The sequence below is a fragment of the Motacilla alba genome, chromosome Z (genome assembly GCF_015832195.1).
Source record: "Motacilla alba alba isolate MOTALB_02 chromosome Z, Motacilla_alba_V1.0_pri, whole genome shotgun sequence".
In the NCBI taxonomy this organism is placed as follows: Eukaryota; Metazoa; Chordata; class Aves; order Passeriformes; family Motacillidae; genus Motacilla; species Motacilla alba.
In genome coordinates, this window is record NC_052046.1 from 56,825,142 (window position 1) to 56,838,044 (window position 12,903).

At 36.1% G+C, this 12,903-nt stretch overlaps 1 protein-coding gene across 12 annotated transcripts in view; it reads left to right on the plus strand.

Moving 5' to 3' along the window:
- The window catches only part of NFIB (nuclear factor I B), a 264,606-nt gene that overhangs the window by 199,969 nt on the left and 51,734 nt on the right, over nucleotides 1-12,903 (plus strand). For all 12 annotated transcript variants that reach the window (XM_038123583.1, XM_038123589.1, XM_038123585.1 and 9 more), the window contains exons 4-6: nucleotides 3,441-3,509; nucleotides 5,598-5,718; nucleotides 7,609-7,727. In XM_038123583.1, coding sequence (XP_037979511.1) covers nucleotides 3,441-3,509; nucleotides 5,598-5,718; nucleotides 7,609-7,727 — 309 coding nt within the window. The remainder of the gene's footprint in view (nucleotides 1-3,440; nucleotides 3,510-5,597; nucleotides 5,719-7,608; nucleotides 7,728-12,903) is intronic.

Sequence of the window (12,903 nt, forward strand, 5' to 3'; positions counted from 1 at the left end):
GCAAATTGTTACAATGACCATCAAAAGTAAATTGTCTGTGAGGAATACAATAAACATATAGAGTGCATTAATGTCTGTACTGAATAGATCAGGAACACACACCAAGAGTGCTAATTTAAAGCTCTTTAATATGTTAATGTAAACAGTGCATTAGGAAGGGGCATGTTAACTCTTACTCAGTCGTGTGATCAGCTTCATTAGGTAAAAGGCAGTATCTCACAACATAAACAGAAAATGTCCTATACTGCTTACCTTCTGTATACAGTTTTGCTATTTAACCTCTGTCTTACATAGAATGTATGTTTCTACAACAAATTACAGCAATTTAATGGCACAGAATATTTTCCTCTTATACAGCTGGGAGCCAAGTAACAGTTGTGTAACACACCCACCACAGATTATCTTCATAGCTAGGTGAAACTTTCAAAGTTCACTGGTATTGGACCTTAACATGCACACAGAGTCAGCAATGGAGTCCATCTTCCCTGTCAGAACATAAATCTCAGGATGAAGTTGCTCAGTGCTATGACACTGATTGTTTATTTTTGCATTAATTCTTTGATAATAATTTGTCACAATGCATAGAGAAAAAAATTCAAGTTGTTTTTCATGTTGATTGAGATTGAAAACAGCTTAAGTTTCCATTTCTTTTATTATGCCAGCCAAAGCACTTGCATGTATCTGTGAGTGTCATTATTTTTGGCCATTCCAAGGCAGGATGGAACCTGGGTGAAAGACATGTCCCATCAGTCAACAATACATCCTTTTGTGAGGAGATGAGAGATGGTGGTACCACTTGATGGCAAAATACTTTTCCTGCTCCCATTTCGTTATCACAAGGAGAGAAACACTGTATTGCTCTTTATATTATGTATACATTCTCAATATTGCCAGTGAGAAAAACTAAGAATCCATGAAAGTAGACTGAAGATTAAACATATATATCTGGGTGTGTATGCATGAACACATATACACATCTGTGTTCTTACATGTAAAATCAAACATAGGCTTTTTCTTCTTTTAATATGAGGCTTGGGTCTTGTCCTTACTCTAATGATACCTTGATTAATTCACACTTGGCTAAAGCTCCTCTCAAGTTAGTCTGGCTTGAATGTGAGATGTTGTGCTTCAAAGTTGTTGTGCTTGGATAAACAGCAGAGAAGTTCAGTCATGTCTCATTACCAGCTTCAGAGCTGGCTGCATGCTTGTACACTGGCTTTATGCCAACTTCACTTATGAGCCAACTAAAATCAAGAAACCATTTTCTCTTTGGAAATCTCCCTTCCATGTAGTACTTGAGATTGTTTCTGCTGGAGGAAATAAGCAGAGAAGGGAAAGAGTGCCACTGCTTCAGGAATTACTAGCATTCATCCAGCTTGCCTGATCTTAGATAAAAGAACAATAACTGAGGAGGAAAGGAAAAGCAAAAATTTACTCTTTGCTTTTTTTTTTAAATTTTAAATTATATGGGTATACCAAGTTCTGTCAAATAAAGAAGTAAATGTTTCAGAAGCTATGTAATATTTTCATCCACACAAAAAATCCCTATGGAGAAACAGTGCAAGATAATGCATAAAATTAAGGGGAAATCTTTCAGTTCTTAGACACTGCAGATGGGCCGGCAATATCCAGGTCAAGGATGGTAAGAGAGGAAAAAGTAATGGATATGGAGAAAAGCTGTTTAATATGAGAGACAGAGAAATATGAAAGGAAGTGAATTAAAAAGGGTGGGAGACCTGAAGAGCTACTAGAGAGAATAAAGACATGCAGGAATAGTGTATGAAATGACATTGACTGGGAGATGAGAAGATGACTGCATAGGCAGAATGCAGTTCAGGATGATCCCACAGGCCTATAGAGCTCTGTACACCTGTGGTGCTTGGTCATGGTTCTCAGCTGGGAAAGACTGACACTCTCCGATAGGTCTGACAGCATAAGAGAGATGTTGGGAAATGTGCTTGGTCAATGGGTTCCTATTCTTTCAGCTAATGCTCTCTGACACACTGTTTATACCTGCACTGGTAAATAATACCGGGGCGCTGGATGAAGCAGCTCTGTGAGACTAATAAGCAGGGAAAACCACCCTTTTTGCCTCTGCCCTCTTTTTGACCCATTGGAAAATGAGTACAGGTTTCTCCATATATACCAAGGACAGACCTCTCAGGTAAAGTGTACTGCTTTTACAGTTACTTTTCTGATTATAGTGGCCATGTTTTTGCTAAATAACTTGAAGATAACTGCAGCAATTTCCAAAAGAAATCCGAAGGGTATAGTTCCAAACCACTGTTTTCTAAATGAGTAGATATTCCAATAATTTTTGTTTATTTGTTTTGTTAGTTAAGAATTAACTTTAGTTAGTTAGAATACTTTTACTCCTTCAAACATTGGGAAGAAAAAATTGACAGTTTATTTCCAAAAGAAAAAAAAAAAGTGTTTATTCAGAAAAGAGACTAGAGTAACCAAAGTAAGAAATTCTTAGTGCACTGTCTCACATGAAAAGAAATTGAAAAGTATCACTGTTGAAGCAGCAATGTGCACCGAGTATAGATCTAAATACTTTTGTTTGTAAATGGTTGTTATTATTACCTATAAAAGCGCCATGATGCTATGTGATCTCAAATTCACTAATACAGCTTTTGCAGTGATTAGTGAGGCTTCCACAGAAAAAAGGGTGTCTTAGCTCTCTTTGCATAAGGTGACTAGTTGCATTGCTGAGGTAAGTCTTATCAGCTGCTGTTTCACAGCAATACTTCAACTTATGCCTGAATTTCACAGCAGAGAAACTATATCAAATACATTTATCTTAGAATAAGTAAATTCAGGCCAAAACAATAATATGTGTTATCTTCAACAGAGGTTTCTAGATATACAGTTCAGTGTGTGTATAAAACACACCCCACTGAATAGCTCAGCTACTTTGTTCAGTTCCTGTTTTTCCTGGAAATAATAGCGAACGGCTCAACTGCCTCAGAGATAATGATTTGGTGATGCAGGCTGTACTGCAAAAGTCACAATCCCCAAGATGAGAGTTAAGTAAAAATCTCTTTAGCGGAAACATATGCAAGGACAGGACTACTCTATGGGGAAATTGCTTATCCAGCTGATAGTGGTTGTAGTTCAATACTGACTTAAATTTCCAGATACTAGTAAAAGTAACTAGTTTTCAGACAGTTTTTTGACGGATAGCTAGGGACTAAGTATACTGTTAGTTTTCATAATCTTTTTGAAAATTGCTTTATCACAGATCCTTAAGACTTTTTTGCACCTTTTCCTCAGTTTCAGCTCACATTAGATCCTGTGATCAGCTTTGGGCACACTTTGACCTGTGTATTATTGTTCTGGGCCTCTGTTAATACCATTGTTAGCTGGTGTATAAATCTATCTATAGTTATTTATTAATCTTCTCATTATACTGACTATAGTTCTATGGTCTTTTTCAGTGTACCTTGAGGACAGTTTTGTGAAATCCGGAGTATTCAATGTGTCAGAACTTGTGAGGGTGTCAAGAAGTAAGTTAACATTTGTGTTTAATTGTTTCCAAAGCCTGCTATAATCAAGTGAAGGTTTCTTCCTTGAACTTTTTTCTTCACAAGACATAAGATGCAGAGGAAATGCCTATAACCATGCACAATTTTGATATATTTTACCACAATATTACAGTCCATCTTGCACATGTTTGTAATAAAACAAATAGGTCTTCTATCTCTTTGATATTTAAAGATGGAATCAATTTGTTATTTCTCCCTCTGCACACCTAGTGGTCTGACGTTTCAATAAAATTACCATATGTAGCAAAACCTTCTATTGTTAGACTTCACAGTTTTTTAAGGATGCCCTACACATTATTGGATATTGCTAAAAGATTGGATTATTCTTTTAGGTTTCTTTTTTAAAATTTGTAGCTCTTAAAGTAAAAATCACAGTATGGATATAAAGGATGACCAACAGTGTATGAAATATTTGTGTTTCTTTTAGCCTTAACATTGGCTGTAAAGGAATTTAATTACATTGTCTTGCTTTGCCATCAGAGATATTACACACATGAACATGTAAAAATCTTCATAAATATTAAATATAAAAGTACAGGTGAAGCTTTGACTGCAGAATGAGCAACCAAAAAGAATAGAAGATCTCTTTTGTTGACATCTAACAGTTGTTATAATAGTATAGCATAAAACATGTCCACATTTTCATTTTGCATTGCTTCCTGGCTCTTTCTTTTCTCCCTTTCCTATCAACACCATTAAAGTATTTCTCTCAAGACTTCATTAGGAAGTAAAGAAGAATAGTTGAAAGTTGTAGTTAAAAGTATCCACAGTGATGATACAACATTGTAAAGACTGAATGGCCCAGAAAAATCTCTTTTCTGGTGAGGTGAGGACAAAGTCAAAGAGGCTTCCAAAATTTCCAAAATATCTGTCCATATTTTGCACAGGTGTTAACTCATGCAAGGTCAGGGTGCTTGAGGAATTTAATTAACTTTCTGAGGCTTCAGATACATTGGTTATTTCATTTTATGTGTTCAGAAATGAATATTCAGCAACTAAAATTTTGTTAAATCCTTCAGCAAAATAGTGAGCATTGCAATCCTGCAGTGCTAAGACATATCCTTTCTTGTGCCTGCTGAAGATATGGTCTTGTTGTTTTAGAAGGCTGAGGATGTGTGAATTACAGCTTTCTTTTTGCTGTCAGGTGGTTAAATACATTTTAAAGTATAAGGCCATTCAGGTTAAAAAAACCCAATATTGTAATTATGCTATGAAACTGTGCATTATGGAGCTGTTATACATGATATACTTCTAATAATAAGCATTAAAGGCTGTGGTTTCTGTGGGATTTCTTACCATGCATTTGTTTAACCTCAAGCCACAACTGAGTTGTACTTAAACTGTCAGGACAGATACAAAACTTCAAATACATTACGTAACGTGCAATTATTCTTTTAAGTGCCAAAGGTAGTTAAAATGCACAATGCATAGACAATGAACAAAGGTAAATACATACAATATGTAATACATAATTTATTCTTGAATTACCAGAGTCTGTATGGTACACAGACCCTATAAGGAGGTGAAGGTAACACTGACTATGTATTTGCGTGAAGGTGTACATATGCAAAGCAGAACCTGTGGCACTGGGTGAAAGAAAAAGAAGGCAGAAAAGTAGGCTGTCAACACAGTAGGCTATTTTTAATACAGCAGAGTTAAAATTAAAGAAACAGAATTAGTGTGTATATGAGTTCGTTATTTCCATTTTTTCAGTTCTTTAATAAATAATACTAGCTGTTCTCATAAACCTGGCCTCATTCATTATACTGCTTGAGGTTTTTATTATCTTTTCCATATTGGTGATTCCATGTTATCTCTTATAAAATAAATGTATTCTATCTGCATAACTGGTGAGTAAGTACTACAGAAGACAATTCACTTTTTAGATACATAATCATTGATGTAACTTGTCTGTACTTGGTTTCCACAAGAGGCAGAAAATTAGGTACATGTAGTAACATCCTGATATTTTTCCAAGTGTTGAAAAAGAAAAGATAGCTAAAAAGATAGATTATTATCTCTGGTTTCTTATGATGATGTGTTTTTCAGCACCCATAACCCAAGGAAGTGGAGTAAACTTCCCAATTGGAGAGCTTCCGAGCCAACCATATTACCATGATATGAATTCGGGTGTAAATCTACAGAGGTCCTTGTCCTCTCCACCAAGCAGGTAAAAACTTGAAATAAGTGCTGATGTGAACCATGTTTGATAGTGTAGGACAAGCAATTCACAAATCCTGTCACAACAGTCAACTGCTTTGTTAATTTGCTCAGATTTTGTGAGGCTAGCTACTTGTGTATGTTGCCATAATCTCTGTACAGACTTGTAAGTTATAAATTTTTTCATTTTAAATGTTGTCATTTTTGCCTGCCATCTTGCATGACATTGAAGATGGTGGTAATTTTTTTCAGGGTTTGATGTGCCTACTAAATCGTTTTGCCAGGAGGGCAGCTACATATCCCAAAAGTGTTGCTGAGCTGCAGGAAGGTCTAGCACTTGGGAACATGCTGGCAGGGCTCAGAGTGATTGTGGGCAGAAGGGCTGTCTTTCAGGGCTCTCCCTTGGACCTCTGTCTTGCAAGATGTGTTTGGACAGATACCGTTTCCTCTAGAAAAGGTGTTAGGACAGATATATAAAGACAAGGTGTTTTCATCCATAACAGCCCAGTTCATGCAACTGTGTTTCATGCTTTGCTTTTTCAAGCAGCATTTCCCAACAGAGTAGAAAGAAGGAGGAGCATGTGAGATAGTTACAGGTTAATTTTTCTCAAGAGTCTCCTTTCGCTTGCTACAGGCGATTTAATCTGAGGGACTGACTTCCTCCTTGTTCGACATGCTCCCTTTTTCCACCTCTGAGAACAAGTCTCATTTCCTTCCTTGGGAGCAGCTGGTGGGCCCAGGAATGTAGGACTGTGCCCTCCTCCTGACTACCAGATCATGTACTGTCTGTCAGACCTGTAGGGCCCCTTAGTTTTCTGAAACTGTCTGCTATACCATGAAATCACAAGCACTATAGGAGCTGTCATTGTCCCACATTTCTGCACCACAGTCAGTCAGGAAGCGTCTGCGCAGTGGGACATGATTTAATAGGACTGTCAGGGAGCTGAGGTATTCTTCCACCAGCACTTGATTCTTCTGAGTTATTTTGCTTATGTTCCCGTATTTCATTCCATCGTATTTTCAGTTTGGCAGTACACCAAATACATTTTAGAAATTGATGGATTAATTAGAATAAATAGATTAATTATCCCAGTGTAGCAATAGCAGTTATAGAGGTAGTAGTAGCAGTGGTAGCAGCAGTAGCAGCAGTAGTAGCAGTAATAATAGTAATATTAGTAATAATAATAATAATAATAATAATAATAATAAAATAATAATAATACCACCATTGAAATGTTATTCTTGTTTTCTTTGGCAGTCAGTATAACAGATTCAGTATATATTGCTGTGAAGAAACTTCACTTTTCCTGCACTGTATTGAAGTTCTGCCTCATTTTATATGGTGTGACTTGAAATATGGGCCTTTTGTTGTTTTTAATTAAACTAGTCAAAAATGAAAAGTTTTTGTTTCAGACTAGCTCTCTTTGAAAAGCTTGGGAGTTTGACCCGATGAAATGCAGTAAAGTATATTTTTCTCTCATTAACACATTCAGAAAAATTCCTGTTCTACCTTGGCCTTATTGGTAACATTTTCCAGTGACTTGCTTCACTTCAGGGTTCCTGTATAGAGTTTAGTACCTTCATGACACGATCTTTCTTTGTTAGGCTACAGGAACCGGTTTATTAGTTGTTCCCTGAAATGCTGTGGACTGTTATATTACCCATTCATGCCATCTTTGAAATATTTAGTCATGTGAATAACACAAGCACATACCTGCATCATGTATTATTAACATTGCCTGGGCAAGTTAATTTAGGTTGTAATATCCAGGTTTTGGGGTTTTTTTTGGCTTTAGTGGTCTGAACTATTCTCTGTTAAATTATTTGTAGAGATCCAGTTTTATATACCACTAATAGATGAATATTATGTTCACTGACAAATCTCACAATTCTTCAACAGCAAAAGACCCAAAACTATCTCCATAGATGAAAATATGGAGCCAAGCCCCACAGGAGACTTCTATCCTTCTCCAAATTCACCAGCGGCAGGAAGTAGGACATGGCATGAAAGAGATCAAGGTGAGTAGCCTTGATTCCAAGTAAAATGGAAGTATTTTACCTTGAATTATGCTCAAATATAGCCATTTCATTGCTGCAATAAATCACTGTCATTTCATTGCTGCAATAGATGACTTTTTAAAAGAATCTTTTTTTCTGTGTGGTGTATGTAAATAGTTTTGTAAATGTATTTAAAACCAACAGACTATTGTATAAACAACCTCCATAAACAACATTATTATTATTTATACTAAATTTAAATTTAAACAATAATGATAATGATAATGATAATGATAATAATAATAATAATAATATATTTCTGTCTGGTGACAGCATTATTGTTTGAAAAGACATGTGACAAATGGGGTACTTGATATTGTCTATGCTGTGATCATCCCAGTAGAATTTGAAGTCCAGTGCTTTCAGAAATCAAAACATTCATTAGTATGATTACTAAAATGTAAGATTACACCATTTCTATATTATCATGGCATGGACATTTAGTCTCTACTGCGTGATTCAGAATAGATCCAATAGGCTCTTTCTGAAGAGCCCACATGTAGCTCTGTGGGACTCTATCTGAGGGATTATGGATTGGTAAGTGGTGGCATCTTCTGGGTTATCCAAAGCAACAAACATGCTTACGTGGAGAAGAAAGTCGTGGCTGTCAAAAGGGTGGAATTAATTGTCATGACTCTCCCTCATGTTATCTTGATGCTTTACAAATCTCGGTGCCAGTGCAGTCTTTTCTCTCCCCTATATTATGTGAGAATGTGTTTAAACTCATACATTTGAACAGTATTGGTTAATGGATCCTGTGTCTGAGGTACTGCAGCTGTCTAGAGAGACTGTGATATGTAAAGCATAGTATGTAAAAGAGAAATAGAGAAAAAGACATGCAGTTCCTTCCTTTGTGAATCTTTCAATATTTGTCCTCAGTTTTCATGTCCACTGCTGATCATTGCTCTCAGTTCTTCAGCAAATGAGTGGTCTTACCTCATTTTTATATTGTTTTAAAGCTTTTTAAAAAACAACAACAAAAAAAGAACAACAACAACAACAAACCAACCTCCTGCTAAGTTTTCTCTTTCATTTCCATGTGCAAGGAAACATCTGACTGGTATTTCTTTTAGTAGCCAAACCTTCACATTTCCATTATAGTGGGTCTCCTTTTAATCTGCTTTCGCCTACCTTCTTATCTGTGTTCTTACCATTAGGCTGTTCTTCTCACTCAGTGTTAACTAGTTTTTTTCTTCATAATTTCTTTTGTACTTCATTTCTTAGGCAGCCTCTGGTACTTCTTTTTGACTGTTTGAAGCATTCACTTTTGTATTTTTTAAAAAGAGGTTTGCCTGTGGTTTTGCACAACCTAACTTAAGAACAGTATAAATAGATATGCCATCCAGAATCTTCCTCCTTATGAAAAATATTTTTCTCTGTGAATGCCACCTGTTTTGCCATGAAACTTTATTACAATTCTTTGTGAAAGACTGGATCATACCTCAAATAAATTTTTTACTTTCTAGATAAATTATTTTTTATAGTTGATATGTCCCCATTTATGAAATGAAGTAGTTTTGTGCTGCTGTGTGAGCTGTAGGGGCTTCTGGGAAGTGCTCTGCCAAATACACTCCTGAGTGCAAGTCCTGCTGACAGAGCCTTTCTCAGGTGATCTGTATAGTTCTCAAGTATCTCATCTGCATTTTAGGTTTTGAATCATCCTGCTTGCAAAGAATTATTTTCCATGAACACTGGATTTGTTTTGTATGAAGTTCACATTGCAGTTATCTGTAGCGAACAATGTTACGACTTAAATTGCTTGAGTGTATTTACAATGAACCTTTACTTAATTTCTGTGTCATTAGGTGGCTAGACTTCTGGAGTGAAATAGCTTTTAATATGTTCCATAAAACAGGGAACTCCAATACAAGGAAGAAAGAATAAAGAAGATAGACTTAAATCAGTGTGTTTCACTTTTGCTTCCTGGAGTTTACATCCCTCCCAGAATGTCCTGTCCTCCAGTACTAATGGGCTTAGTGAAATTTTACCAGATTCCTGTCAGAGAGATTGCCTTTAAGTCACTATTAGGGACTTCCTTTTTTCCATCCTTAAGATGTTCCATTCCTGTAGAGGCACAGATACAGCTCTGTCCAGTGCAAAAAAATGTTGTACTGGGGGAAATAGAAGACTTTTGCCCCTAAAAAGTTATGTTTGCCTCTGATCACTTGCTGAGATTATAGTTCCACTGCAGAAACACCCTAAGTAGTAACTGCAGTGCCTACCCTGGGTGCCTGGGCTCAGTGGGAAGGGTGTGGGGCAGCTCCTGACATATTTGTTCGGCTGCTAGCATGTTAGGTTCTTGATATGATCTTCATGGCACTGATTTAATCTCTCTAGTGACCAGTGGTACAACCTAAAGGAGTGACAGATGAGGTTAAATATTAGAAAAGGCTTCTTCATACATAGGGTGGTTGGAACAGGCTCCTCAGGGAAGTGGACACAGCACCAATGTGACAGAGTCCAGGAAGCATTTGGACAGTGCTCACACACATATGGTTCTTGTGACTGCCCTGTGCAGAGGCAGGAGTAGGGCTATGGTGATCCTTTGTTGGTCTTTTCCAGCTCTGGATCTTCTATGATGATTCAATTACTTATATGTATCTGTGTAAAAACTCCTTTCAGACACAGATGTTTTATCATGATACTGTATTTCTGAAAATCTATTTTATGTTTACATATGCCTACAAACACAAAGATAATATAAGTAAATTTTGGAGATGGTTTCTATGCCAGAGATCTTACTTGTGTTGCTTCCCTTTTATCAATGTAAATCTGTGTGCTATATGAGGTTAGACATAAATGAAGAAGAAATAAGACTTTTGGGATCACATTTCCATTTAGCCAGTGTCAAGAAGGAATGATCATGTGGTCACATCAGACACTGCTTCTTCAGGCAGTATCCACAGGTCATCAGCACCAAAAATGAAAATCATTTCACAGTACCCACACATAAATATGTTTCTGGATATCATGTTTATGGGCAAATAGCTTCTCTACCACTATAATGCAATTTTAACTTTTCTAAGAGAGACAACATCAGAAATAGTATTGATGCTAAAATATGCCATTGTTTATTTCAGTTTCATTGTCTCAGTTTTGGACTTCACAGAGGGAGGTTTTTAACTTCTGAAATGAAATAGATTTAGTTTCTTCATCACCATATCTAAATGTAAAGTATTTTCATAGAAACTGAAATTACATAGTTTTGAAAGACTCTTTTGTCATTAAGGCTTTTCACGTCTTTATTTAACTATTTCTAAAGTAACAGAAATGTCATGAGTGTGGTAGTTTGGAACTGGATAGTTGCAATAAAAAATAACATCTGAAACACATTTGAATAAAATATTTAGGATTTTCCTAGGTATCTGAGGGGCATTCTAACAGTTTTGAGAGAGAGAATGAGACAGAAATTAATGGGCAACACAGAAATATACTGAAATTGAAAATAGGACAGAGGAAAAGTTTGCAGTAGGGTGAAACAGGTTAAATCAACCTTCCATTGCTTTGAAAAAAATAAATCATACTTTAGTATGTAAGAAGACTTTAGGAGAGGAGTGATTTTGTCGTATTCATGATAGGTTTTATAACTTCTCTGTGCAGGCATGCATCATGAGGGTCAGGGACACAAATACAGGAGTACTTGTAGTGTAGCCAGGATGTAGCATTTGTGAAACTAAGTAAAATAAATCTAGTCTAGTCACAGAAAAATATTGCTCGTACCAGACTCTGCTTTCAGTTGTAAAACTCCAGACTGTCTTTTGCTGTTAACTGTCTTCCTGTCATAGTACTTCCAAAAATGTTTTGATAAGATTTCCAGACGTTGTGCTTTATAGTCTGTTTTTGGGGGAGCTGTCTCTTTGAAGTTGTAACTCTGGGCAGAAATAAGCAAGCATACCCTAAAAATAGTAACTTTATAGATGGCATACACTTGGTAAGAAACAAATCCACAAAGAGTTATGTTACCAGTCTGATATAAAAACATAAGCCCCCTCTAATTAACCAAAATCAACATGAAAAAGAAGGGTTTTCTTATTTTTTGAAGTTGGATTATTGATCCTTATAGAAGAAAAGAAAATCTTATGAAGCCATGATACTGTTCTGGAGATTTGCTTCACTGGCTTGCAAAAAAGTTTGTGACTATTTGAAAAATGTATGTAACCACAAGATTATGTGTAACTGTTTCAAAAACAGATTAAAAAAACATATTGTGGAATGACAGTGTTGTTTTTTATTTTGGAGACGTCCAGTCAATGTGGCAAGATTCTGTAGTTTTTGCCATTATTTTTTGCTATGTTGAAATGCTAAAAATATGCTTCTATTGTGTGATTTTTTGAAACAGGTTTGAGGTTTTCTGGTAGCGCAAATAGGCAGGTCTGTATCTGCAGAGATTTCTCCCAAGACTTTTTGCTGTTAGCCTTTCAACTGTCCTCCAGATATCCTGCAGCCTAAGGAAGGGAAAAGCCATCTTTGAGAATGGTGCATTACTTAGAAGTTGATCCCTAACATGACAATTGGGATTTCAATTTCTGTGTCTTCTGTCAGATATTGCACAAGTTATTTTTTCTCTCTTGTGGCTTGTTTCTTCCAACTGGATGCCTGAATAACTTCAATAATGTCTGGATCATGTCCTAAATCTCCATCAATTAGAAATACATCTGTGCCTGATAACTAATTTGCTGTAGCTCTCTCCCAGTCTTCCTTTCTCCAGGTTGCTGTTACTGAATTCTTCACTATGCTTCCATAATAAACAAAATTTTAAGTTCCTGCACTAGTAAGATTTTGTGAGATAGATGTAAATTTCTGCCTGAGTAAAATTGATGAGCATCTGAGAAATTTAGGAATTTTGTGCAGTAAAAAAAAAATTTCCCCTCACAATTTGGAAGAGTAAGTTAATAAAAAACTAAAATGTCTCTAGTGACTGGTACAGTGGCTAAGGAATATTTAGGATTTAATAGGCTAATAACTGTTGGTGAACATCTTGATTTACTAACTGGCAAGTAAATCAGATGCTTTTTTTCTTAACTTGTAAGGAAACAGGAATATCAGAAAAGAGAAGGACAATGTGCACATCTATGGCCTCCTTTCTGAAAGCTGGTATAAGAAAGTTCATGAACATAATTGCAGACAATTTCCATAT